The sequence below is a fragment of the Elephantulus edwardii genome, unplaced genomic scaffold, assembly GCF_000299155.1.
Source record: "Elephantulus edwardii isolate Elephantulus edwardi_28Jun2011 unplaced genomic scaffold, EleEdw1.0 scaffold00072, whole genome shotgun sequence".
Classification (NCBI taxonomy): domain Eukaryota; kingdom Metazoa; phylum Chordata; class Mammalia; order Macroscelidea; family Macroscelididae; genus Elephantulus; species Elephantulus edwardii.
The window spans coordinates 2564150-2591015 of NW_006399822.1; the positions used below are offsets into that span (position 1 = coordinate 2564150).

At 52.6% G+C, this 26866-nt stretch overlaps 1 protein-coding gene across 2 annotated transcripts; it reads right to left on the minus strand.

The window, feature by feature from the left end:
* Window positions 1-349: 349 nt before the first annotated feature.
* Window positions 350-20701, minus strand: KIAA0513 (KIAA0513 ortholog). 2 transcript variants are annotated; one of them, XM_006888793.1, is made up of 12 exons: window positions 20376-20701; window positions 19501-19600; window positions 18982-19055; window positions 14534-14604; window positions 12652-12859; window positions 10888-10928; window positions 10244-10322; window positions 7837-7914; window positions 6814-6843; window positions 3162-3242; window positions 2607-2701; window positions 350-399 (listed from the first exon to the last, which is right to left on the minus strand). In XM_006888793.1, exons 1-12 carry the CDS (start codon window positions 20699-20701, stop codon window positions 350-352), a joined length of 1233 nt encoding a protein of 410 aa, XP_006888855.1. The 2 variants fall into 2 exon arrangements, with proteins under 2 accessions (XP_006888855.1, XP_006888856.1); XM_006888794.1 differs by lacking the exon at window positions 6814-6843.
* Window positions 20702-26866: the final 6165 nt, after the last annotated feature.

Here is a 26866-nt window from a genome sequence, read left to right on the forward strand (position 1 = left end):
GCTCATTCTCGTCCATCTCCTGAGCCCACCAGTCCCCTCCTGGCACAGTCTTTCCAGCCAGTGGTCAGTAGCAGGCCTGGGCAGCACGCCTTCCGCTCCCCGTCACCTCATCAGGCTGATGCTTGGGACAGTCACGAGGCATTAGAGTGCAAGGGGCGCACTGGCACGTGGACGGGAGCAGACACAGGCAGAGGGAGGCATCATGGCCTCCAGGTTCTTCTATCGGCTAGTGTGGGGCAGAGGGGGCTCCGGGTGCTGCTGATGTCATGCAGGGTTACTGAGGCTGACAGCCAGTCGCTGGGCCCGGGAGAGTCCTCTGTGGTGGGAGCCGCGGGGCGGCCTCCTGTGGTTACTCTGTGGCCATCTGCTCGATGTGGTCACTGAGCAGCTTGTACTGCTCTGGAAGAGAAAAGAGCATTAATTCTCGGGAGGAAGCGTGCTGGCGGCCAGGCCTGGCCTGTTCCCTCAACAAGAGCCTCTGGATATGAGGACCCCCACAGGAGGGTGTGCAGTATCTCACTCCATCACACTGCTCCCCTCAACACCCCAGCACCCGGTCTACCAAGCACCAGGAGTGGGTTGAGCCACAAATGCCGGAGGTTATGCAGAGCTTCCCCCACACCAATTATGACACGGTGGAGGCAGCAAACTCCTCCACTGGGTGCCTGGGGGTCAGGTGATGTCACAGCAGCATCACCCACTCCTGTGGGGTCCATTTAGATTCAGAGTGGTCTTGCGGGGCAGAGAACTACCCTGCAGGGTCCCAAGGCTTTCATTTCTACAGGACAGACTGCCCATCTTTCTCTCACAGAGCGGCTAGTGGGGGTGCAAAGCAGTGACTTTTGGGTCAGCAGCTGGGTGGGCTCCTTTACACAGGACAATGCTAACATGGAGAGATTTTCTGCATCTGTGCCCATCAAGGTGACTGCCCCCAGCCTTCACTCTCGACGTGCTTCTGTTGTCACGGCAGAGGAGTCACAACTTGGTCTGCCTGCGGTGCTGATCCGGATGCCTCAGAGCCCTGCAGGACAGAGTAGAACTGCCACAGAGCACTTCCAAGGCCGTGAGTCTGTCCAGAGCAGATGGCCACATCTTCCTCTCACGGAGCAGCTGGTGGGTTTGCATCTTTGACCTGTTCGCAGCCAAGCACTTTGTCCACTGTCCTGCCAGAGCCCCTCATTAGACATTAAGTGGATGCAAATCAAAGTCACAGTGAGATAACAAGGTACCCTTCTTGCTACCCCTGTTAAAACAGCAACGATTACAAACAACCAAAGAGCAAACAACAAGTTCAGGTGAGGTTGTTGATAATGGATGGGAATGTGAAGCGGAACAGCTCAGGGGAAGATGATCAGGCGGGTCCTCAGTAAGCAGAACACGGACTGCACCATATGCCCAGCAGCGCCCACCGTCGGTGTGCACGGGGAGAAGCGGAGGCAGGAATGCAAACAGAGCCCTGGGCACCACCTTCACTGCAGCGCTTCCCACAGGAGTCACGAGGGAGAAACGTTATCAACAGAAGAACGGGTAAGAAAACGCGGACTAGACACACACAATGGAATACCAGCCAGCTGCAAAGGGGGACACATCATGATGCCTGTCACGGCCCCAACCCTGGACACATCCTGCGGGTGAAGCCAGCCAGCTGCTAAAGCACAAACACTGTCTGCCCTCATGGACGAAAGCAGCAGACACCGACACACGGAAACCAATGAGCGGGCAGGCAGAGGGGGAAGAGAACACGGAGGCTTGGCTGGAGGCGGTGGGACCAAGTTCAGAAAGGCTCACGGGAACGGCCATGCACCACGAGGAGGGCAACCTGTCCCTGAATTGCATGTGGAGGGAATGCTGATGTGGTGGCTGTTTTGCTGCATGTGTTCCCCTAGTTCCCACACACCCCCTGTGGAGGGCAGGTCTCCCCTGCACGCACAGCACTGCCACGGGCTGGGGTCAGCTGCAGCACTGGTTTGGTTTGGGTGGACTGGAACTTATAAAGGAAGGGCACCTTGCATGGATTTGGGAGGCTGGGCTCAGTGACGGGCTCCTTTAGTTGGACAGTCAGAGATGCTATCCCCAGAGGGCGTCTCCATAGGGAGACTCAAGAACTGAAGGGGCCACTCACAAGGAGGGGGAACTCATGGCCAGAGCTTGACCACTTACAAGGTCACCATCTGAGCCTGAACTGCCTGGGATTTTACCTTGGGCATCGTTTGTAAACATGGATGAAGCACCTCCCACCCCAGCAATCTTATCTAGCCAAAATGGTTTTTCAGAAAGAATTAAAAGCATCTCCAGTATCTAAGTAGACTTAGGAAAAGGGAGGAGTCATGAGCAGCTAAGAGGTGCCTAGGAAGAAAGGCCTGGTGACCTACACCCAGATCAGCCACTGAGGACCCATGGAGCACAGTTCTCCTCCACACCTGCGTCACCATGACTCGATAGTAACCGGTGCAGGTAGGAAAAGAGGTGTGAACCAGGACCCTCGAGATCGTTCTGACACTTCTAGTTGGAGTAGGAGCCCCACTTCCAGCAGGGTGGGAGACCCTGTGTGGACAGCAGCTGCCTCTGCAATCCTAGCCTGCCTCCCACCCTGACCACGTCCTCACCTTCGTCCAGGTTCCCGATCACGGCCTGCTTCTTCAGAAAGTCATTGCACAGCTTCTTGTTCAGCCCAAAGGCCAGCATGTTGTGCGTGAATGTGCTGGGGAAATAGTACCAGGGTCACCTTCGTGCCTGAAAGGCAGGGGCCAGGAAGCTGGGTCCCTTCCTCCCTGGCACCCAACACCCACCATTATTAGCAACAAATGAAAAGAAACAGCTAATTAGCCAGTGCACTGCCTGCACGCGACCTAGCTGCCACCAAGCGCAGCGTGGGGAGGCTGCAGTAAATAGGAGGCAGAACTGGGGCCAGTGTGACCAGGCCCACAGGGGACTGTGACACTGTCCCAGGGCGCTTCCTCCAGAGGACTGCTGACTCACAAGGAGTGAGGGCCCCTGTCCTGGGGGACTCTGCAGAGGGGCTCCCGTGCCCGAGCGTGGCTCCTAGGAAGCCCCATTAGTGGCCCATACCCCACCAAGATGGGCCCCAGTGCAGGTGCCTCGTGCTGCCCGCCAGGACGCTAGCCCAGGCCAGGGCTGCCTGCGGTCTCTCCAGCCCTTACCCCAGCTGCCCAAAGGTGATGTTCTCATTGAAGCGCAGGCTGTCGTCTCGCTCCTCCTGGGTCATGTGGCACCACTTCTCCCTGCAGACACAGGAGGGAGAACCTGTGGAGCGTGCCTCTGCGTCCACCACTCCCCCGGCCCGTCCACAGGTGGAACCACCACATGGGCAGGGCTGGGGCACAGAGAACCAATCTGACATTTTGTCCAAGGGCTGAGACTCATATTTCCTTCCTCTTTCTGAGACGCAGAGTTCCAGACGGCAGCGTGTTTGTACATCACTGGACAGAAGCTGCTTTGGACACCATCAGCTGTGTCTTTATGGTGATGTGCTCACTTCACAGAGGAGAGGAGCCTGGCCTGGGCACGGTGACTGGGTAGGGAACCTGGGACAGGGTGCTGGCCTCCCTGTGTCTCCAGGCTGCACTGGCTCTGTAGTGGTCTTGCTGTGTGGTCACGTGCTGTACCTTGGGGCCCACTGCAGGATGGGGGACCTTGAGTTGGAGTGGTGGGGGTTATCTAGCAGCCTCTGTGGACCACATTGCCTTTCTCTAAGCAGAGGCCTCTGCTCTTCTCTGCCAGGGCCGCCCTACCACCCTGCTCTTCTAGCCCTAGTAACTGGGGCCCCACACCTCCTGCGAGGCCTCTCTGGAATGATCTGGGAGGCTCGAGAGCCCCAACTGAGCGATGGATGGCTTCTGCCAGGCACTGTGGTGGAAAGCCCTCACAGGGAGACTAGACTCTGCAGAGCGGGTGTGGTGGATGTGGGGTTGTGAGGCCTCAGGGTGCATGTACCTTTCTCAGGCTTAGAAGGAGCATTGCAAACCCTCAATGTTTCCCAAGGAGGAAGGCTCCTGCTCTGAGCGACAGACCTGCCCATCAGACATGGCTCTAAACCAGCTCAAAGGGGAGTGTTCTCTCCTCCCACCCTCCCTCAGCACTGCAGACCGTCCTCACTTGGGAACCTTCCTTACTCTAACGACAAACCCCAGGCCCCTGGGAGCCCAGGACGTGCCGTCTGTGTAGACACTGAAGCTCATTTTAGCCCATTTAAATGAAACTCTGCATGGGTGAGGCTAACTGAAAAAAGAAAAAAAGGTGAAGAGAAAGATAAAAGAAAAGTGAGAGAAGAAAGAGAGAGGGAGTGAGAGGCTGGGGATGATGAAGCCAGAGGAAGAGAAACAAAACAAAAGAACATAAATTCTGAACTCCTCTCCACCCTGGGTCCCATAGGACATGAGTGGTGCTGCTGCAGCCTCCTGGGGGCCCAGGGCATCAGGGAGAGGCAGTGGGGGTGCCACTGCCACTCTTGTCATGCTAATGACATGACAATGCGTGAAAATACCCAGTCTGTATCCAGGGCCTCTGCCAACTTCCCTCGTGTGCCCTCCTCAGCCTCTGCACCCACCATCCCTTCAGGATTGGACAGGCGCACACCCTCCCCACCTCATTGTGGATGCTGTGCGGGGGGTGTACACGCTCCCCACATCACTGTGGACGCTGTACAGGGGGTGTACAGACTCCCCACACTGTCACTGTGGACGCTGTACACGGGGTGTACACACTGCTGAAGGGGAACTATGGATGTGGCCAGCCAACAGCTTTTTGAAAGGGAAACCTGACCCAGAGATTCATGAAAAGCATGCAGCTCTCTGCAAGTATTACTCAAAAAGATCAGTTAGGCTGGAGCCGGCCTAGGGGTCGGGCTCACTCCCTCCCCACCCTACTCCCACCTCTGTTGAAGGGACTCGGATCTGGCCCAGGGCACTCGTGGACGTCTCCAGGCAGCTGTGGAGACTGCACTGGGCGGTGTGTGGTCAGGCAGCTTCTGCTCTCAGGACAGGAGGCCTTTGAGGCCCAAACAACCCCTCCTGGCAGCAGCCCAACCAGCCTTTGGGGTCAAAGTGAACTCTACTAAGAAATTTTGCTCTTGGCTAATGGTTCATCTCAGTACCACTCAGGAATATTCCAAGGATGGGGGACGTTTGGAAAGGATATATTTATTATACATAAATGTTCCCTTGGAAAACACACCATAGTTAGGACTACACAAGAGGGAACCCCACCGAACCAAGCCAGCCCAATGCTGTTGAGTCACTTCTGACTCAAGGTGAACCTCTATCAGTTCCCAACGCCGTAACTCTTAGTCCTCATCTTTCTTCCATGGAGTGGCTGGTGGCTTTGAACTGCTAACCTGGCAGTTCAACACACAATGTACTATGCTATTGGGACTTTTCTTAAGTAAAATTAAGCATAAATACATCACCAGTTATGAGAGACATGAGTCACAAAACTGTCACTGGGAAAAAAGAATCATTGCATTAGAAGCCATAATTGGAACTGGCAGATCTCGAGAAGAGAAGCCTTGGTGGCTCAATGGTTAAAGCACTAGGCTGCTACTCAGAAGGTGAGAGTTTGACTCTACCAGCCGTTCCTCAGAAGGATGAGGCAGTCTCTCCCATAGCGACCATGGAAACCCCGGGGGCAGCTGTACTCCACCCCTTCCAGTCACTACAGTAACTTGACAGCAGTGGGTCTGGTTTAACTCTGAAAACTGGAACAAAGCTTAGCCAAGTGGGAGGCTAAGCTCGGAGTCTGACAGCAGCGGAAAACGAGCGTCCCCCCACTGTGAACCATGTGGACTGGTGCTGGGTATTTTTTCTGCCCCTGTGAAGGACAGACTCTGTGAAGGATGAGGCCCTGGTACCCATGTTCTTGGCATCTTAAACAAGAGCCAAGTGACATTAGTTAAACACGGTGAGCGGGCTCCTGCCCCACTAACATGTCAGAATTCAACATCGCTTGAAGATCCACTTTAACAGTTCGCTTTCCTTGTCCCATCTAGGAGGTCAGGGTCCTAACGGAGACCACAGAGGAACTGTGTGCACGTGCGGGGCCCAGTGAGCAGAGCGGGCAGTTAAAGAGCCATTTTTACACTGTGATATAAATACATGCATTTTTAGTAGTGTGAGTTCTTGTCCCGTTTCCTCTATTAATTTCTTACCAAGACCTTAGCTCTAAACAATAATTAAAAAACACCTCAACATGCAATGCCCACGCTACCTTCATGTCTTTCAACGCTGGCTTGGTCCACGTGGGCAAACGCACAATTTGAAAGCCTCTACCATCGAGGTATCAAGCCCTCCGCCCACAGGGCAGCCAGCCCCCACTGTGGGCATACAGGACATGCTTTCTAGGACCTTGTCTTGAAAGGAGACCCCCCCCTTCCCCAATAAACCCCACACACCACCACCTGGCTGGAAGAAAGGAGCAGTCTTCCCCCGTCTCATCTCCTCCTCTGACCCCGCCCTGACTGTGAGAGCAGAGGCCGAGGTGGGACTGTGAGGACTGCCTGAGAAGGGCTGAGGGCATAACTCTCTGGAATCTGAGCAGACATCCCCGCCCCATCTTATTTGCTCCCCTCTGAGCCCTACTAGATTTCCTATTAGTGCTCCAAGAGCCAAACATGATTTCTGACTATTTCCAGGGACTCTGGACTTGGGGGGGGGTCCCCACCCTCCACAGCCACTGGGATGGCGTCCCAGGGACACTGGTTTGGCGAGATGCACCTGATGCCCATGCTTGGGCCCCGCCTCATGTGGCCGTCAGTGGCCCCAGCACTGTAAAATAGAACGAAGTCACGGACACACACACCTCTTGTCCTCCTCCTCTCCAGCCTTCCCTCTGGAGCGGCAGCAGAAACAGGTAAACAGAGAACATGTCAAAGTCATGCAAGGTATGTGGATGGGAAAGAGAACAGGTGGGAAGCAAGAGCATCGTAGCAAGGCAAGAGACAGAGGGAGACAGGGCCGAGGTCGGCTAGCTTCCTACGGGGGCCTCGGGGACCCGCCTCTCATCCTGCAGAGTGCACCCTCTCCTTCTCTCTCTCCAATTCCCTGGGATGGGGTCTCAGTGTCTCTCCCTCCCAACTCCTCATCTGCACGAAAGTATTCCATGCTCCTCAAAAGGAAGAGTTCCCTTTAGATCCCCACAAACACTGGCATCCTAAGGGCCTAATGGGAAGTCAGTCATTGTCCCTTTGTCTCTGCTGGGAGAAGGATGAACAGAGTGGCCACAGGGGGAAAAGGCATCCGTTTCCTAACAGGGAAACAGAGGAGCTTCGAGGTTGAGAGCCTCTTCCCAGTCACAGGGCAGGCAGGACCAGGACCAGGGTGGTCCCACTCAGCCAGCTTCTCCCATGAGGGGGCTGCTGCTCCTTCACTCACTGTCCTTCCTGGTGGCCAGCCCACTCCCTGCTGCCACACGCTCTCTGGAGAGGGCTTGCTGGCATGTCCACCGTGTTCCCTGGAGAGCAAATCTGGGGTGGCCACCTGTACCATCCCCCCACCGCCTTCACACACAATGGTTCTGCTGCAGGGGCTTCCTCAGGAGTAAGCAGGGGGCTGAGGGGCCTGGCAGCCCATTCATAGGGAGTGTGCATTTCCCAGGTGGAGTCATGCCAGTGCCCAGGACAGAAAGCGCTCATGCAAGCGACCCCCCACCCGCTGTGAGTGCCCAGGACCCTCAGGCAGCTTGCGGGCACCGGGGCTAAGGCGGACTAAGGAGATAGAAGGCATCGACTCAGCCATCCTGCTTCCTCTTCAGCAACAGGCAGCTAGCTAGAGGCACGCCCCGTCCTCATCCCTGCGGCCAGGTGGGCCAGTGCGTGGCTCCTACCTGGTGGTGGGAGACCGCTTTCTCCTCTCACAATGGACAGCATCGAAGAAGGCTGCGTTCCAGAACCTCAGGGTGTGCCTAAGGAGAGAGGCAGGAGGGACATGGGCGTCAGGCCATGTCTGCACGATGGCCGACCAGGCAGGAGGTGCTTTACCTGGAATGGCGACCCCTGGGACTCCACGCACAGGGTACAGAAGGGAAAACACAACTAAGGCAGAAAAGGTGCATGAGGATGAGAAGTAGTAAAGCCCGAGATCACTGGGCAGGGACTGAGGATCTCGAGGAGGAAGAAGAGGGTCTGGGAGGCTTGGGTGTCATCAACTTAAGAGGCAGAGAAAGAACACGTTTACAGGGACACAGTGGGAAGACCAACTCCTGAAGCTCAAGGCCTGGCCAACCAGATCTGGCAATCGGGTTTCTGCACACATCTCACTGGACACTGCTGTGAACATTCATTCACACACTGTCTGTGGCTGCTCTGGGGCCACTGTGACAGAGGTCAAAGTGTGACTGAGACCACACGGCCTCCTAGGCCTGACTTAGCTACTCTGGCTCTTTACAGGAAAGCTTCCCAGTCCCTGTTCAAGACGCTGAGACAAAGGCACGGCCCCGGGCTGGGGAAGCCAGGCTGAATCTCTACACACTCCGTGGGGCTGGGCCCTCCTTCTCTGTCCCTGCTTGCGCCCAGTTCCAGGGTTACCACCTCCTCAGTCTTCCTGGCAGCTCCTAAACTCTGGGAGCCCTTCCCACGGGCCCCTGGTATGGTCAGTTCTACCACAGCTGGACTGGGCTCTGCAAAGCAGGGACTGTGTGACACCCGCTGGATCCCAGGAACTGGCGCACTCAGTGTCCAATGTGACTGTCATGGTTTAGGAGGCCAGGAGTCTAACCCAGGCTGCTGGCTCTAAGGGACACTTTCTTCTTTCTGTGCCAGCTCTCAGCTCTGTCTCTTCAGCTGGTTTGCTGGTTCCTGGGCGTCCTCCATGAGGCAGGGCGCCAATCTAGCCCCACCTCTGCTTCTTCCACTGGCTTATCTCAACGCTTATATTTCAAAAGGGGAGCTCTCTTGACCCGGTCCCAGGGAGGTGTGCTGCAAACCCAAAGGTGGCACCTTCCTCGGGGTTCAAATCCACTAGCCAGTCCTGAGAAGAAAGATGGACAATCTCTTCCTGTTAGCTCACAGCCTCAGAAACCACATGGAGGGTCAGCTATGGGCTGGTTCAACTCTGTGGGAATGAGGCAAACTTACTCAAACAAGAGACTGACTCAGGATACGCACTACACTAATCTCATCTCCTTAGTGGAACAATCTCGCCCCAATGTGGTGACAAGCACAGGCATTCACGAATTCATCTTCATTGCCAACACGAGGCTGGTTCTAGCTCAGAGCTGCTGCTCGGCTGGGTTTCCACAGCTGTAAATTGCACGGGAGGAGATCGCCAGGCCTTCTTTCTCCAGAGGAGCTGCTGGTAAATTCAAATGAGGTGCTGGGTCACATCTCAACCGCTCCCTTTCTAAGTGTTTTCAGTACAGTGATAGTGCTGTAGAAGCCTCACCACTTTCTACTTCCAGAACATTGTCAGCACCAAAGGAATAAATGCATGTGTTCACTAGCAGGCACCCCTCAGCCCCGGCCTCCATCCCGGGCCCTGGCAGCCACCAGCCGACTCCCAGCCTCTCCGGGTTTGCTGTTCTGGCTTTCTCTGACCAGCTGGGGCCCTCTGTGTCTGCTTTGTTCCACTCAGATAATGCTTTCAGGATGCATCATACTGTAGCATGTATCATAACACATTTCTTTCTATGGCCATGCAGTGACGCATGATTGTTGTTATGTACCGTACAGACGGAACCGACCCACAGCTGACCCTCCGGTGGGTTTTCAGGGGCAGTAAAATGCCTAGGAGGACACTGCCCACCCCGTCCTGCGTAGCAGCTCATGAATGTGAACTGTGTGCCTCTAGGTTAGCAGCGTGTCTCCTTCCCATGAGGCCACCAGAGCTCCCTATTGTATTAAAAGACATGGAATGACTCATCAGTTGGCCATGCTGGTTGTTTCTGCATTTAGGGTGGTGTGAACAATGCTGCTGTGGACATACAGTTTCCTCTCCCGTGGGTATGACCCTGGGGTGAGAGTGCCCCCCACATGGAACCTCACATTCTGTCAGCTGAGGCACTGCCCGACTCCTTTCCACAGAGGCTATACCGTTTCACAATCCTACCAGCAATGTAAGACGTCCAGGTGCCCTCAACTGTGTCAACTCTAGTCATCGCTCATCTACCGTCAGCCATCCCCACAGAAGTGCAGGCCTTCATTTTTATGGGAACAGAAGAGCTAGGATGTGAGCTTCGGAATGCGGCTTGCTGCCCTGCAGGTAGGCAGGATGGAAAAGCACTGGCCAGGGCTTACCAAATGGGCTGCTGCTTCAGGTGCGTGTACAGGTAGATCTTCTCCCCCTTCCTCTCCTCCTCTGGGCTGTACACAGTCACTGTGGGACGAGGGAGAGGTTGAGGGGCCTCTGACATGTGCTCACATGCTAATAACCCCATGGCCCCAGCCTCCCAGTAGTCATTCCTTCTTCCCCAAGTCAAAACAAGGTCACAAAAACACATCATTGAAATTCTGCAGCGGCTCCACAGGAGAAAGTCGGGCAGCCACCTCCCACATGATTTAAAGCCTCAGAAAGCACTGGAGGGCTGGCTGTGAGCTGGTTCTCACTCAACGGCAAACAGCTTGAGTCTGAACATCCCACGCAGCTTCCGTGCCTCAGACAGCGGTTCTGTCAACAGAGGCTTCTTCCCAGGGTGGCTGTGGGGATGGTGGGCCTCCCACCCAGTCCCGCTCGACTAGAAAAGCTGTTCCTCCACAGAAACACAGAACGGTCCTCCTGACTTACCGCTGAGCGCTTAGCACCCATGTACGAGCCCTGGTCATAAGGACCCAGACCACTCTGGGTGCTCGAGGTTAACAAGTGCATGTGCCAGGAAAAGCACTGCCTCCCTCCCTGGGGCCGGGGAATGTGGAGGGACATTAGCACGCAAGGCTCCGCTCACCTGTCTTCTGCTGCTTCTCCTTGGGTTTGCTGTCATCTTCCCTGAGGGAGAGAAACCACAGCAATGAGAAATCTGCCCACATCAACGAGCTCAAATTGTGTTTTCTCGTCCAGGAAACCTGTTTATGTCTCTGAGACTGGACTTTGTCTGACAGGCCAAATATCCAGGTAATGTGGTTTTCTCTGAAAGATACCTGTCCATGGCCAGTTTGTAGATTTAAAAAAAAAATTATTTTATTATTATTTTTTATATTTATTTTATTTTATTATTTTTGTGTGCGTGTACCATCAAATCAGATCTGACTGGTACAGGAGGAGATTGCCCCTCCTTCCCCGGCAGAGCATCTGGTGGATTCGAACCGTGCGCCTCTGTGATTGTAGTTGCAGCTCCTTGCCACTAGGCCACCAGAGCTCCCCTTATTTTATTATTTTTTGTGGTGTGTACCATCAAATCAGATCTGACTGGTACAGGAGGAGACTGTCCCTCCTTCTCCAGCAGAGCATCTGGTGGATTCAAACCACACGCCTCTGGGATTGCAGTGCAGCTTCTTGCCACTAGGCCACCAGAGCTCCCTTAGTTTGCAGATTTTGAGACGCGGGGCTCAGTTCCCCTCACTTCAAACTCTGGTATGTGCATAATTCTGCGCCATTCCCCACGTTCAGCCCGGTCAACACCTGGTCATTTCTGGTATTTTCCAATCACTCCCCACCTCCCCTCTCCCAAGTCCCTGCTAACTGCTATTCTACTCTGGTCTCTGTATTTGCCTGTCAACACATTATGGACAACACAGGGCTTGTTTTTGTATCTGGTTTGTTTCATTTAACCTCATATTTTTTTAAAACTTTTAAATTTTATTTTGTTATTTTGTGTGTGTACCATCAAATCGGATCTGACTGGTACAGGAGGAGATTGTTCCTCCTTCTCTAGCAGAGCATCTGGTGGATTTGAACTGCACACCTCTAGGATTGCAGTGCAGCTTCTTGCCACTAGGCCACCAGAGCTCGCCTTAACCTCCTATTTTTAAGGTAATTAAACTATTTTGTACTTAAGCTTCATTGCACCATTCTCTCTGAATCCAAACTGTACAGCCCAGAAGAGGCATAAGCCAGGTCAGCCAAGCTGTCCCAGTCACTGGTGGTGACCGAGAGGGCCAGGGTAGCCCCCCAGGACTCTGAGGCTGAGGGTCCAATCTGGCTGGCACTTGTTTCCTCCTGTTTAGTCTTGATCTCACACCACGCTTTCATAGGCTGCCCCAATGTCCGCATGGGAGCTGCTGTCCCGGGACAGAGGCCGTGCCCTGGGCTTTGTTCTGTGGGCACTAGCTCACTCCCTAGTGGGAGGAGGTGGGTGGAGGGGGATGTGTAATTTCTCTCCTTCAACTGACAGTCTCCATATGCTCCCCATCAGCCAAGAGTAGTGCGGACCCCAAAGGGAGCGTCCCTGCTGTTAGCACGCAAAGAGAGAAGCCAGACAGGACTTGAGGGGCAGACCGTCAAGCTGGGCTGGCAGCTGCATCGCTCTGAGTCCCCAGAGATTGCAAGGGGGGCCAAGTCCCTACCTCACTTCAGCATTCTTGTCATTCACCACAGGCTGTACAGGACAGATTCATTACATGTGGGTTGCAAAGGGGAGAGAGTCCCCACCTCCCTCCAGGTTCGGCTGTCACTCACATGTGGAGGTGTAATCTAGCCTCTTGTCATCTGTCACACTCACTGACATGACCATCCCCTCCCCACCAATCAGACACAGACAGGCAACACTTACTCATTTCTCTTCACCAGGGGCCCCTTCAGCTTGGTTTCCAGCCCCCCAAAGAAGCCCTTCACGTTCTCTGTTTTCGCTGACGTGTTCTTCAGCAGCCGCTCGGCGATGTCCTTCTTCTCCGCAAGCCAGCTGTTGGCAGATTTCAGGTAGGAGTCGATGCTCCCCACGGGCTTCTCCTTGGATTCAGAGGGGAGCAGCTGCGGCTTACCTGGAGAAAGAAAACAGCATTTGTAAAATAGGAACAGCAGACGGCAAAAGGAAATGCGTGAGGGCACCATAGCGGCCCTGAGTGGTAGGAGAATCCTTCCCCGATGCCACCAAACAAGACGGCAGGAGAACGAGGGTTTGAACACATGGTCCACCTGCAAGAAACCACCAAGCACCTGCAAATCCAGAGAAGGCAGGCACAGTGAGGGGGAACACACAGGCCAGGAGCCAGTCCTCCAACAGCCCAAGGCCTGGGGCCCCCAGACACCGAGTGTGGTCATGGAGGTGAAGTGTCAGCAGAAGACGGAAGGAAGAGATTCTTTTCCTGTGGTAGGAGATCAGGCTGGACGGCCCTTGGGCTGACCAAGACGACAAGGAGACACTGGAGGTGGGAAAACAGGGAGGGCAGAGAAGCATGAGCCACGGGAACACAAGGAACGCCTCTTTCTGATGACACCGTATGGTCCTAGAGGAGCCCTGGTGGTGCCAGGAGTTAAGTATTGGGCTGTTAAGTAATAAGAAGGTGAGAAGTTCAAACTCAGCTGACTCTGCAGAAGAGTTTGGCAGTGTGCTTCCACAGACACTTCAGTTTTGGAAGCCACAGGGGGCAGGCAGTTCTACTCTCTTACATGGTCACTATGCATTGGAATCGACTCAACAGTGGTCGTTGTAAATGGGAGGTACTGGTCAAGGTGTCCTGCAGGGGTCAAGGCTCCGTGTGCTTCAAGGCGGTCTGAGTCCTCCACAAGCAGAAGACGCACTGACCCTTCTCAGGAAAGCAGTTAGGGACTTGTCGGAGCCGTAGGAGCCCAGTTCATGCTGGAGGCCCCTCCTGACCCAGAGACCACCAGCGGGTGCAGAGGGCCAGCCTACTAGGGACATGGCCAGTGACGATGGTAAGCAGGCAGAGCTGGACTGCAGGGCTGAGGGCAGGGAGAGGACGGGCTGCAGGGCTGAGGGCGTGGAGAGAAAGGGCTGTGGTTGCAGGGCTGAGGGTGTGGAGAGGACCAGCTACAGGGCTGAGGGTGTGGAGAGGACGGGCTGTTGAGAGAAGGACGAAGCTGACTTAGAGAGGGAAGCAGGAAAACCATGTGAGTGACCACAGGGTCCTGAGAGGATGGACAGTGTCTGGTGCTGGCCCGACCCAGCTCTGGTCTCTGCACAGGCTCACAGAACCTTCTGATCACAGCTGCCTGGAGGAATCCCTGCAGTTACAGCCCAAGGAGCTTAAAATGACGCTTTTGAGCTCTAATGCCCTGGAAAGTTCAGGAGAAAGAGCCAGGAGCAACTTCACAGCCCCAGCATAAACCCCTTTCTTATCTCTAGTACAAACCTGGAGACTCTTCAGCCCAAGATCTCAGACTGCCCCCTTCACCTCACTTCTCAGCACCCATGTGCTCACTTTGGCTAAAACAACCCTGCTTTTATAACATCCAGCTCTTCCTGCCTCCCCACTCCCCTGGTCCTGTCTAAAGTGACATTTTCTCACTTCCAAACAGCTCAGTGATTTCTTCTGTACCATGGAAAGTCAACTTCTGAGCCCACGAATGGGCCATGACTTCTCCTTGTACTGTAAGGGTCTCACTCCTTGCTCCTGCCCTCCCTAATACCTACTCTCTCTGGTCTCCAAAGTCTGCCGCACCACCATGCACTGACTGGCAACTTGAGCTCTTACCGATGTGATAGTAGGTGAAGCACATGGTCATGAGGTTCTTGGCAGGCCCAAAGTCATCCATCTGGTGACACCTGAAACGAGAAGCAAGGCCGGTCGCTAAAGGACCACTCCACTCAACCCCGTCACCCTGAGTTAGCCAAACACGACCACAGCGTGCACGTGTGTGTCAAAATCAGCACTCAGTCCTAAGAGACAATGAAATCATCCCCTTGTTGCAGTGAGCGGGTCCCTAGACATGGAGACTAAGCCTGGGTCTGACGCTGGGCAGGTGGAGGTCATTTTCAGACTCTTAGTTTGAAGCTGGAAAAGTGGTGGAAACTCAGTGCAACACACAGGGAGAGTCAGGATCAGAAGCCCGGCTTCATTTCAGTTCCGTGCATGAGTTGTAGGCCACTGGCCCTCCGTCTTCCCAGGAGTTACCTGACACACTCCCTATCAGTGATCCCAAGGGAGAGCCTCTCAAGGGAGTGCTGACAGACAGATGGCTGGAGTTCCCTCAGGCGCTAAGGTGGGGTTTAGGAGCCATGTGGTAGCTTAAGTTTTGGGCTGCTCATCAAAAGGTTGGCAGTTCGAATCCACCAACTGTTCCACAGGCGAGATTCAAGGCAGTCTTCTCTAATTAAGATCTCTGGCCTCAGATACCCAATGGAGGGTGGCCATGGGTCCCTACTGGCTACAGGACAGCAGGTTTCAAGGTTGGGACCCGAGGGCCAGCCTTTCTTCTCACATCTCCCTTCTGCTGCTGCTGCTCCAGGGCCCACACGAGAACTGCTGTATCATCCATCCAGTCCTGGTTTACTGATATGTTTAGGGTACAAAGACCAAGGCACTATGCAAAAATGGGTGTTCTACAAAAATGGAGGACAACTACATCAGAGGACAGAATGCAGTGTGTCTGCAAGATTACACAACTGGCAGACTACTGAGAACGCAGGGCCAGCAGGCTGACAGCCTGAGCCAACAGAGCCAGCGCTCCTCTCCTCATACCCTCTCAGGCTTGCATCACTGGTGTGCAAACTAGGTGCACAGTGGATTTTCCTACTAGAATCGTAAAGGGGAGTATTTGATTATGAAAGGAGGAGGTGTGTTATAAACTGAGGTGTTGCAATGCAGACCTAGATTATTGCACTGGCTGAAAACCAGTGAAACTGCGAGATAAAGCTTATTCATAATGACAAATGGTCTACATGTGTACCAGAGTCTATTTATGATCTTATTACCCAAAGGTCAGTAGTTCAAATTCACGAGCTGCTCTGAGGAAGAAAGTTGAGCAGTCTTCTCCTGTAGAGAATGACAGACTCTGAAATCTGAGGGAGGGTTGCTTTGAGTCAGCTTAGCAATCAAAAAGGGGGGAGAAATTTTTTAAAAGGTCTTTCTCCAGTACAGTGCACACCAAAACAGCTGCAAAAGCTACAGCAGTATTTGTTGCAGCACTACTAAGGAGAAAAGGAAACAAGGAGAAACAGTCGGAATGTCATCAAATAGGAGAATAAATTGTGCTATGCCCATATATTAGAAGAACTTAGAGCCACGAAAACTTTCATAAATATAATGCATTTTTGTGGTAAAAAGTGCAAAACCCCAAGTCACCCTACAAGTACGTTCTCTGCTGAGGTCAAACGATACTGGCTCAGCTCTTACTCTCACAGGACTGGCAGTGACGGCAAACGTACTGACTTGGAATAGTCCACTGGCTGTGTGGTCACTGTTCACAGGCGCTACCTCGAGAGGGATGCATTCAGAAGGAGAGGGTGGGGGTGAGAGAGAGGCCTGTCTTTTCATGCAGGCGCTTGACGCCCTCATCTACTCTGTTTTTTTCTGTCCTTTTCTTTCCTGCCTAGTTTTGAACCGTGAGCAAGTGTTATTAAGAAGAAAATCAAAGAGGTGATCTAGACAAGAAGATGCTGTCTGCCGTCGAGTCAGAATGCTGACCCTCCAGAGGGCTCCAGAGGCAGACAATCACATGGCAGGTAACTGCCCATCCTTCTTCCTCATGCAACTGGTGGATTCAAATCGTGTGCCTTTGGGATTGCAATCCAGCTTCTCACCACTAGGCCACCAGAGAGAGCCCTTAATGAAATTATGGGTCACTTTTATTTATCATTTTGTTAGATAAAAACTTTGTGATATTAAAAACACAAATTTTTAAAAGCGAATCAATTTAAAGAACTAAACTACTGCAACCACGAGTTACCTCTGTACAACAAACCGACAGACCAGTGTCTTACTACTTAGAAGAGTCTTCGTCTGAAACACACTTAGGGCCCAACCAACTTTTAAGTACAAAGGCCCTCCACCAGGTCCTGACTGACCCTAAACAAGAGGCTTTCAACTCATTGTTAGCTAAATACAGCAAATCAAATCAGCTCACACACAACTGTGAACAAAATAAAAAATCCAACAGTCCACACCACAGCCTCAACCAAAACAAGGGAACCCACCTTCCAGAATCCAATAGCATCACAGAATCCAAAAACTTCCCAGCTTCCAACTGGACACTTAGGGACCAACTGACTTACAAATGCAAAGACACTCCACCAGGTCCTGACTGACTCTAACCTAGAGGTTTGTCATTTATATATATCTATGACAGAACCAACATGGCACAAAGTTATGTAAACTTCTTAATCGTCACCATGACCCTGAAGTCATAAGTTACTGATCTGAGGACACTGGGGTCATCGCCTCAGAGGGCATCAAAGTCAACTACCCCTACAAAAGCATATATGCTCAGCAAGTAATGGAAAGTTTTCATTTTGGTGAGGTCAGAACCTCTGTTGATCTGTTCCTTCCAATTCTATTTCTTTAACAAGAACTGGAGAATTAGATAAGTATGTTGACTGACATGTGGGACAGGTGAAAATGACGTAAAATATGAGTTCATGAAAATTTCTATATATGTAAATGTTTGCAAATTGAGGTACTTAAAATGCACGAGAGGCTGTTTAGTACAACACAGCCTGGTAGCATGCTTTAAAATAGCTCCAACATGCCCTTCAGGTGGGAGTGAAAGGACCTGCAGCTACTTTCAGTTGGTGGTTTTTCGGTCCCTCCACCCTTGCTGGCTCTGAAGCTTTGATTCCCTGATGGGAAGCATGTCCTAGGCCTGGAATATTCTGGCAAACTGCAGGAAAAAGAAGGATCCTTCTCTTGTTTGGTCTTATGTTCAAGGTGGCACAGGGAAAGATGAGCAAAGCAGCGGTCTCTCTGGAGAGAAGATCGGGAACACAAGTAGGTGGGAGTTCCAGGTAGAAGACGCGTATGGACACGTGACACGAGGAGGCAGTGGTAGGGAGACAAATGGGGGCTTCTAGACAGAAAGGGACAAGAGGACAGGTGGGGCACGGGAGGCTGTGGAAACAGGACCCCTTCTTCTTCCCATCACAGCTCCCACTCTGCTCTACCTGCTAGCTGACTGGACAACATCACAGTCCTGCTCAGCTTCCCCACACATGGCCAGGGCTGGGGGACAGAGAAGCATTCTGTCTGCCCCATGTCACTTGGAAAGGCAATTCACCTACTCTGACTCATGTACAGAAAATATGAAACAGTCTGGTCATCTGGTCACCCTAGAAAGTCAGCGAGCTCAGAGGAGGAGAGAGTTTGTCAATCCTTCGGTCTGGTTCCTAACCTGACAGCTGAGCTGCCGCAGGGGGGCCTTCTCCAGGGAGAGAGGGACAGCGATGTTCACAGGTAGAATGCTCGCCATTCATGCTGGGGTCCCAGGCTCCACTGCTGGCCTGTGTGTTTGACTGGCCATCAACTGTCTGTCCATGGAGGCCTCTGTGCTGCTGTAATGTGAAACAGGTTTCCAAACTAAGTTGGCCTAGGAAGAAAGGCCTGGAAAGCTACTTCCAAAAATCTGCTTATGAGAACTCTGTGAGTGACAATGGTCTGACCTGCTGCCAATCAGGGGGACAGTACTGGACCAGGCAGCCTCACAAGCTGGCAACAATAACGCAGGCGTGGCTGGCACGTGCTCTGAACTGGCCACACTGCCTTGTGGGGGAAAAGGCCCAGCAGTGCCTGATTCACACTCACAGGGCATGTGAAGCTGACAGATTACAGGGCTTTGCAGATCTGCTATTTGCTCGTGAGGTGGGAGGTTAGCTAACTTGAGTCTTTCACAACAGGATGTCAAGAAGTACTGAGACCAGACAGGCAGGGGTGCAGGATGAGCAGTAATCTCTGCTCTAATCAGGGCTGAGCTGTGAGGACTGACTCACATCCAGCTGCACAGCCTCTGCTCCCACTGGCATGTAAACACCGCATCCTTGGCATCCCTGGGTGCTGGTCATGACTTCTTCCGTGTCGATGCTGATGCATGGAACAGAGGCAAGCTGATAACTAGTGTGTATCTGAGTGAGCCGTGCCATCTCAGGGCAGGGAAGGTGGTGAGCACAGGCCTCCGGGATGGGACACAGGCTCGGAGCAGCCGCCATACTTACTCAAACAGCACCACCGCAAAGGACTGCACCAGGCGGTAGAAGGTGGGCTCTGAGACACACTTGGAGTTGCAGCGCTGTCAGAGAGAGGACACATGCAGTCATGAGGGACAGTGTGGGGGACAAGCAGAGCTCAGGGGGCTCACTAGCGTGGGTTCTGCGTTATGACACTCCCTGTACGTAGCTGGGTCAAAGGCTTCGGATGGCCACCAAAAGCCACTGTCCCTTTCTGCCAGGACCACAGGCACCTGTGCACACTGCTGTCATTCAGCTGAACACAAGCAGACATGCTCTAGTGTCTACCGATAACACTTTTAAAAGCAGAAGCTTCCCACATGCCCCCAGACAGGGCAGCTATGGAGAGGCAAAGCCCCAAGGTGACAACACTGTCAAGTCATTTCCCTGGACTGTTTCCTCCAGGGTGGGCTGGTAGGGTGAATTAAGGGGACAGGATTGTTATCCTTAGTAATTAGCTGACTCTTAGCGGGGACACTCTCTCTTCTCATCTCACCGACCCCTCACCTGTGCGCTCACGTAGCGGGCAAACCACTCCCGGCCTTTCCCGTTCTCACTGCTGCAATACTCCCCGAACTTGGCTTTCTCTTCCTGGTCCAGGTCCTCCCTGGAGAAATAGAGCAGAGGAAAGGACAACACTTGAGTGCACCGGAGGAAGAGAAGAGAGTGAGCACCAGCAAGGATTGCACCCCAGCTGACCCGCTTCTCGTGCTCTGTGGGAAGATGGTGTCCTTAGGGTGAGGGCCACCCAGGCAGGTTGGTCCCAGGACCCTGTCTTGTCTCCCCCAGCCCTGCCTTCCAGTAAGGCCTGAGGATAGCCAAGGGTGCCAGCACCCAGGACAGCTTCATGTCCCAGCTCACTGCACTCTGCCTGAATGCTGACCCTGGAGTGAGCATCGGACACCCAGGGGTTTCAGGAAGTCCTGAATCTGCTCATCTCAGCACGGACAAAGGCCCAGGTGTGGGGGGACTCTGCAAGCACTGAATTCTACCTTCTGGTGGAAAAGTCCCAAACGAAGACGAAGGTGACACACACAGAGTGGACAGTGTGCAGTGCCCAGTGCGCCTGTGTGACATTTCTCTGCTGGCAAAGCCCAAGAGCTGGGGCCTTGTGCTATCCCTCCCAGAGGTTCTGAGTACTCTGCATTTGAAAATCACCTGGAAGCTTTTAAACTTGTGGATGCTGTGCAGCTCCCTAGAGATTCCGACTTAATGGGTTTGGAACAGAGCCCAGGCACTGGAGTTGTGAAATATGCCCCATAGACTCTGCATGCAGCCAGGTGGGGCTGGGGAGCGCTGACTGGTGCAAGTGGAAGCCTGGGGCTCTAGGGATACCAGACCGGGGCGGAGCCAGAGTGTCCATGTGTCTGTACCACCCTTACCCTCCGGAGAAGACCTTCTGCACGTAGTTACACATGAATTCTCGGAGCTCCACAGTCTCCTCGTCCTGAGCCGAGGAGGCACTGTGGGTGGAGGAGAAGGAGTCATTGGAAGAGGAGCGGCGGTACTGGTCCCAGGACGGGTGGGAGAGCGACTCGTCCATGTCATTCTCACTGTCCGCAGACTCGGTGGTCTCACTCTCCGATGCACCATCCCCCTGCGAGCCGTCCGCATCCCGCAACTGTGGAGGCAGGGTCTCCGGGGGAGGTGAGGGTGGCTCAGTCCCGAAGTCAATCAGTGATCCCACTGGAACTTCCGGGGCTTCCATGGTGGCTGCGCTGGAGGTGAGAGGTGGAGAGACCACTGACTGCTTCCCAGGAGTATCAGCGGGAACTGGGGGTCAGTTGGGACCCTGTCAAGGACACAGGAGTCTCCCAGGAGCTGCTGGCCCTCCAAGATGAGCCTCTGCAGTGTGTTATCTGGCCTTAAGGCATCTGAAATGGAAACACAGACACATGAGTCTCTGACCACAGATAGCTGTCCTCATGTACATCCAGCAATCGGAATCCAGACCCAGCGGATTTATGAAGTCACAGACTCCTTGTAAAGAAAACACTCTCAAAATGTGCACAATTGGGGGTCTATACTAATGGAATTTCCCCACTGTCCACTTTACCGTGAAACTCTTGGGACATGCACACACTCAATACATGTTTGTTGAGATAGTGAACAAATCAACATCAATTATCAGAGTTTCTCCAAAGTAAGCAAATAGACTTTAAGAAGTTTGTTATCTGCCTGCCCTCCCACTAAGGCCTACGGCCAGTGAGCAAACAGGCTGGTCCAGGAGACAACCTGCCCGCACCCTGACTGTCCCAGGACGGAGGAGCTAACAGGATGGTGTGCTGTCACACACGAGGAGGGGCTGGCTCTGCTCAGCCACACACGCCACGCACTGTGGACTCTCACTTCCCACTCCATTCTCCACCAGCTCCATTCTTCCTGCTTTTCTATTTGAGACCAGAACCCTGCCAGGCTGCCCAATGTCTGTCTTTTCTCAAACATCCTGCTGACTTCTGAACACGCGTGCATCTCGGAAACTTCGAGGTCAGGGAGTCATCGGGGCAGAGGAGCTATTCTGGCCCTTCTCAATTAGCAGCCCCCATCTTCATCTCAAGGTCAGATGAGATCCCCGGGGTCCTCCTGGCAACCACACGTCTGTACTCTTCATAGGAGGGAAAATCATCCCCAGTAAAGCCCACTGCAAGTCTGTGTTCAAGGGCAAGGACAGCAACTTAAAACCAAACCTGCACCTAACCCAAGTCGTGGCATTCAAATTGCTTTGCATGCATGTAAAAAAGAGTTGGGCAATAAATAAGGAAGACTTAAGAAGAATCTATTTAAAAAAGACGGTGAAGAAGAATCGATGCGTGGTCCTGTGCCACCCCATGTCAGGCTGCAGATCTGCACTCTGTGCTCCACAGGGCTTTCCCTGGCTGGCTCTTGAAAGGAGAACACCAGACCTTTCCTCCTAGTCCACCTGCTCTGTACCATAACACACAGGCCTGCACTGACAGGTGGTGGCTGTGCATGAGGCCTGCTGGCTGGGACTGAGCTTACGAAGCCGTCGGAACAATCACTAGTTCAGAAGCAAACAGGGAGCACACGTCTTGAAAGCCTTCAAGTGGTCGCAGTGGCTGATTTAGCCAGTGGAGCGAGGAGCACAGGCGCGGAGTGCAGCTGAGCGCTGAGGCTATTTCTGTCGCAGCCTTGGGCTCTCTAGGCGGCCACAGGATGCTCTCCACAGCCCCACCTGCTGGGGGACCAAGTGATCGCAGGCAGTCTCCTTCCAGAGCCGTTGACCTGGGCAGGGACCCTGGTCATGCCGTAACTAAGCACTCAACGGCTCTCACAGAAAGGCTGGCAGTTAGAACCCACTAGCTTTCACGCTGCCAACCTAAAGGCAGGCAGTTCAAATCTACCAACTGCTTTGTGGGACAAAGATGGACAATCTCCTCCCATGTGATTTACAGCCTTTGAAAACCTGCTGGAAGGTCAGCTATGAACTAGTTCTGAGTTGACGGCAATGAGTGAGTAAGCTGTTCCGAGGGAGAAAGGTGACAGTCTGCTTCCACATAAACTCACTGTTATAGAGTCTATTGTGACTTGTAACAATCCTTCAGAACAGAGATCTGTCCCACAGGGTTTCCCAAGCTATAACCTTAAGGAAGCAGACTCCCATAGCTCTCTCCTTCTGAGCTATTGGTAGATTTGAACAGCCGACCTTGTGGTTAGGAGCTGAGTGCTTACCTCCTGAGAAACCTTTCCATAAAGAGTACAACCTTGGAAGGTCCAGCGGGGCAGTTCTACTCTGCCCTGTGTTACTAGGATGGGTTGGAATCGGTGGATTTAGTTTAAATTTTGGTTTTTGGATTTCCTGGACTCCAGGGAGGGGAGGGTTGAAAAAACTACAAGGGGAGGCTCAGGAGAAGGAAAAGCTGCACAGGTGGTCGAGGGGACCACTCAGGGCCTCTGAGCACCTCATCCTGTGTGTCACCCACCATCTGGAACCCTCTGCCTCCCCTGTTAGGAGGTCACAGCACAAGGACCTCTTCTCTCCGGGGAGAGAAGGTAAGATACAAAGCTTGCCCTAAGCAAAGACATCAGGACAAAGCAGATGTCAGAGGCAACTCGCACCCTCCTCATCCTCTAGGGAAGAAAGGCAAGGGCTCCAGCAGAGGCAGTCACAACACATCAAGATCACAGCACTCAACAGCTCCTGGAGCCAGCTGTGGGGCCCAGGCCTGCGCGGGCAGCCACACCACCTGGGGCACAGGCCGAGGTCATCACGGCTCCTGCTGCTGGGAGGTGCCATCCAGTCAGGTCCAATCCACAGATCCTCTGTGTGCGACAGAACGAAATTCTCCCTGATTCTGCACATCCTCACAGTCGTCACTCTGTGTGTTTTCTAAAGATAGCTGAAGTCTCTCAAAAGTTTGAATATCATGCTCGCTTCAGCAGCATATATGCTAAAATTGGAACGATACAGAGATTAGCAAGGCCCCTGCACAAGGATGACAAGCAATGAAGTGTTCCATAGTTGTGATTGATTGTATAAAACACAATGTAAAGGAAAGAAACTTAATGCACACAAATGACTATATACAAACCAATTAAAAAAAGAAGGGAAAAAAGTTTAAACCCTGGAACTCATTCACTTGTGGACCAAAGAAAACACTTGGTGCCCCAATCCATTTGCTCACGACCCATGTGGGGCCACTTTCTGAGAAAACAAGGCCTTAAGCAAGAAGGAGGCTCTGTAAAATGAAGAATGCAGATAGTAAAATGCATTCCCATGGACTCGACGTTGTACAGACCTTCTTGCTACTGCACTTTGCAATTCATCTTTTATGTCCTATGATGGAAACTTCTGCCAATTTTAGCATAAAATTATAAGTTAACAACTTCCGATATCCTTATAAGATCTGATAACCATTTATTCAGCAAATATTTATTATGAAACTACTATGAATCAGCTCTGTACAAGGAGCTAGAAATACAGAGGGAGTGGAGCTTTCTGGAGCGTCTGGGGGGGTTGTATACAGGAGCAGGCAGACAGGAGGAGACTGCTCAGTACTGAAGACCCCCAAGTGCAGAGCGAGGGTCTTTGGCAGGGCAGTCAGCGACAGGACAGAGTGAGGCTGAGGTAGGGGGAGACAACTAGCAAGGAGGGGATGAGGCTGGAGTCTTCTGAGCAGAGAAAGCAGCCAGCATAGGCCTCAAGGCAACAAGGAGTTCGGAAGGGTTAGGAACCTGAAAGCAGGAAGTGAATGGGGTCGCCATGTGGGGAGACTTGCTGGCCACCTAGAATATGGACACTGTTTGAAGGGGCAGGAGGAGCTCAGGTGGAACAGAAATTGGCAACTAATCAGCAGAAAAGCTGGTGGCTGGAACCTCCCTGTGGCTCTGCGGGATAGAGACCAGGCGATGGCTTCCATAAGGTTGACAGCCTAGGGAACCCTGTGGAGCAACTCTGTCACATAGGATCCTGAGTCAAAACTGACTCAGCAGCACTTAATGACACCAGCAGTGCCTGGAGCATGGAGGGCCAGCAAAGGGGGCCCGAGCTGCTGGCCGCAGAGGCGGAATTCTGGCGGGCGGCTTCCTGGGTTGCCTCACCTGCTACCCCAGCCCACTTCCCCCATGAGTCCTTTCCCACCACTGCACCAAAGGAACTGGAATGAGGCTGCCTTCTGCTTTCTGCTCAGCCACATCCCCACGGGCCTTTGCTCATCCGTAAGCCAGCTGCAACTCTGATTTCCCCAACAGCCTGAGCAGACGGAGCAGAGGCTTGCTGCCCACAGAGGTCTGCCTTGTGCAATCAGCCTAAGGCTCCACAGGGGGAAATTCAGCAGCTTTTGTAATTCTGCCCCTTTCCATCAACCTCAAGCCTCCATCAACTTTCTCGGTTAATGTCCCCCAAAACTACCACTGTGCTACTTCTGCTACAGAAAAGAACGAAACAGCAAAGCCTTGCCAAGCTTTGCATACATAATGTGATTGTTCCTCTTATCCATCTAGTTCATAAGCTCATCTGAAGTCAGTAAACCAAGGCCTGGAATAGCTACGCTCACATCCACCCAGCCAGAAGTGAGAGCACAGGATCTAGACAAGGGTCAATCCCAAAAGCTCGCCTTTGATGCTCTCAAAGGACACTATGTAGAAGGAGAATTTCTGGGTCAAAGGGTTTGCACATTACTAAAGCTTATGGCGATGCTGTCATTAGCTACTACTGAGTCAGGCCACACAAACAGAAGTAAACACTGCCCAATCCTGTGCCATCCTCACCATCTGTTATGGATTAGGTAGTTACAGTCATAGTCGACGCGACGGCACCTTACAACAATCGCAGAATTAGCACTGGCTGCTCTTCAAAGGTAAGTCAAGAGGCCTTCCCTCCTAGTTCACCTAGTCTAGCAGCTTCACTGAAATCTCCACTGACTGGGGAGTGGTGTCTGTGCAAGATTATACTGGGCAGAAACCGAACCAGATCTCCTGCGTGGAAGGTGGGTGAGGGTTTGCCACTGAACTGCCCAAGCTCCCAAGGCTTAGGGTAGGTGTTTCCAAATCATCTTCCCCAACTCAAGCTCTCTATATTTGGCAGGCTTCATAAACGAGGCTTCATTTCAACCACAAGATCAATAAACCACAGCTCAAATCAATTCGCCCACTCTTGTAACTGCTGAGGCTGCAGAGATGACGGGCAGGTGCATCTTAAAAACAAAGGAATGGAACACAAAGCCATGACTTGGGTCTTCTCAGAGCTGGGGCCAGGTGTCAGTGCTCGCCAGCCTCAGACCACGCCCCTCTCTCTATCTCAGGGTCATGTGACATGATCATTGGCCCTGACAACTAGACCGAAGGTAAACTGGTTCTCTGAGTCTGATATTCAGCTCCACTAGCAACTAGGAAAATCATTTCAATCTGTACCTCAGTTCCTGATTTTTGAAAACCATGAATTTCAACGTTGTCCAGTCAAGGGGATAAATGAGATAACACACAGAAGATACTGAGAGAAGCATCTTCCAGAAATAATGCTGTTATTATCCTGGCTCACAGAGAGATTACCTCCCTGGGCCACGGGAACTGAAGACAGACATGCAAGCTGATGTTGTCAGGGATCATGGCATGTTGTTGTTAGGTGCATGGAGTCAGTTCCAGCTCATAGCGACCCTACGAACAACAGAAAGAAATACTCCCCATTCCCACACTGGTCACACCTTCGTCATTAAGTATCTGCAACCAAAGAAAACCAAACCAACTGCCGAGGAGCTGATTCTGACGCTAGTGACTTTCTGGGAGGTTTCAGAGGCTGTAAATCTTTACGGGAGGAGACTGACCATCCTTCGCCCATGGAGCCTCTGGTAGACTTGAGCCACTAATTTTGGGGTTAGCAGATCAACATGAAATGCATTACGCCAATGCTCCTTAAATACATAAAAGGCATGTTCAAAGCATGCTGTTGCCGCTGCTGCTGTTATGTACTGCTGTCAGAACCGACTCACAGCTGACCCTCCAGTGGGTTTCAGAGGCTGTGAACTGCACGGGAGGAGAGTGCCCACCTTGCTGCCCCAGAGTAGCCGACGGATTTGAACCACCTGTGTGTGGGTTGGCAGTGCATAAGTATATGCAAATATGGATTCTCAAGCACACTATCAAGGCAGTGAGGCAGTATTACCATTATTATCCCAGAGATAAGAATGTGGGGACTGGAGGGGTTGGGTGGCTTCTGTGACACCACCTGGCAGGGGGTGTCTAGACACTGCTTTAGTTTCTGCTGCTCTGAATGTCACCTGCTTGGCCTTGCATACAGTAGTGGGCTAACCTCCCACAGAACATGTCTTCTGCCTTGCTTTGCCTAAATGTCGTATATGTCCAGTGAAAAGTACACAAGAAATACACTACTAGGAACCATCAACCACACAGGAAGGTG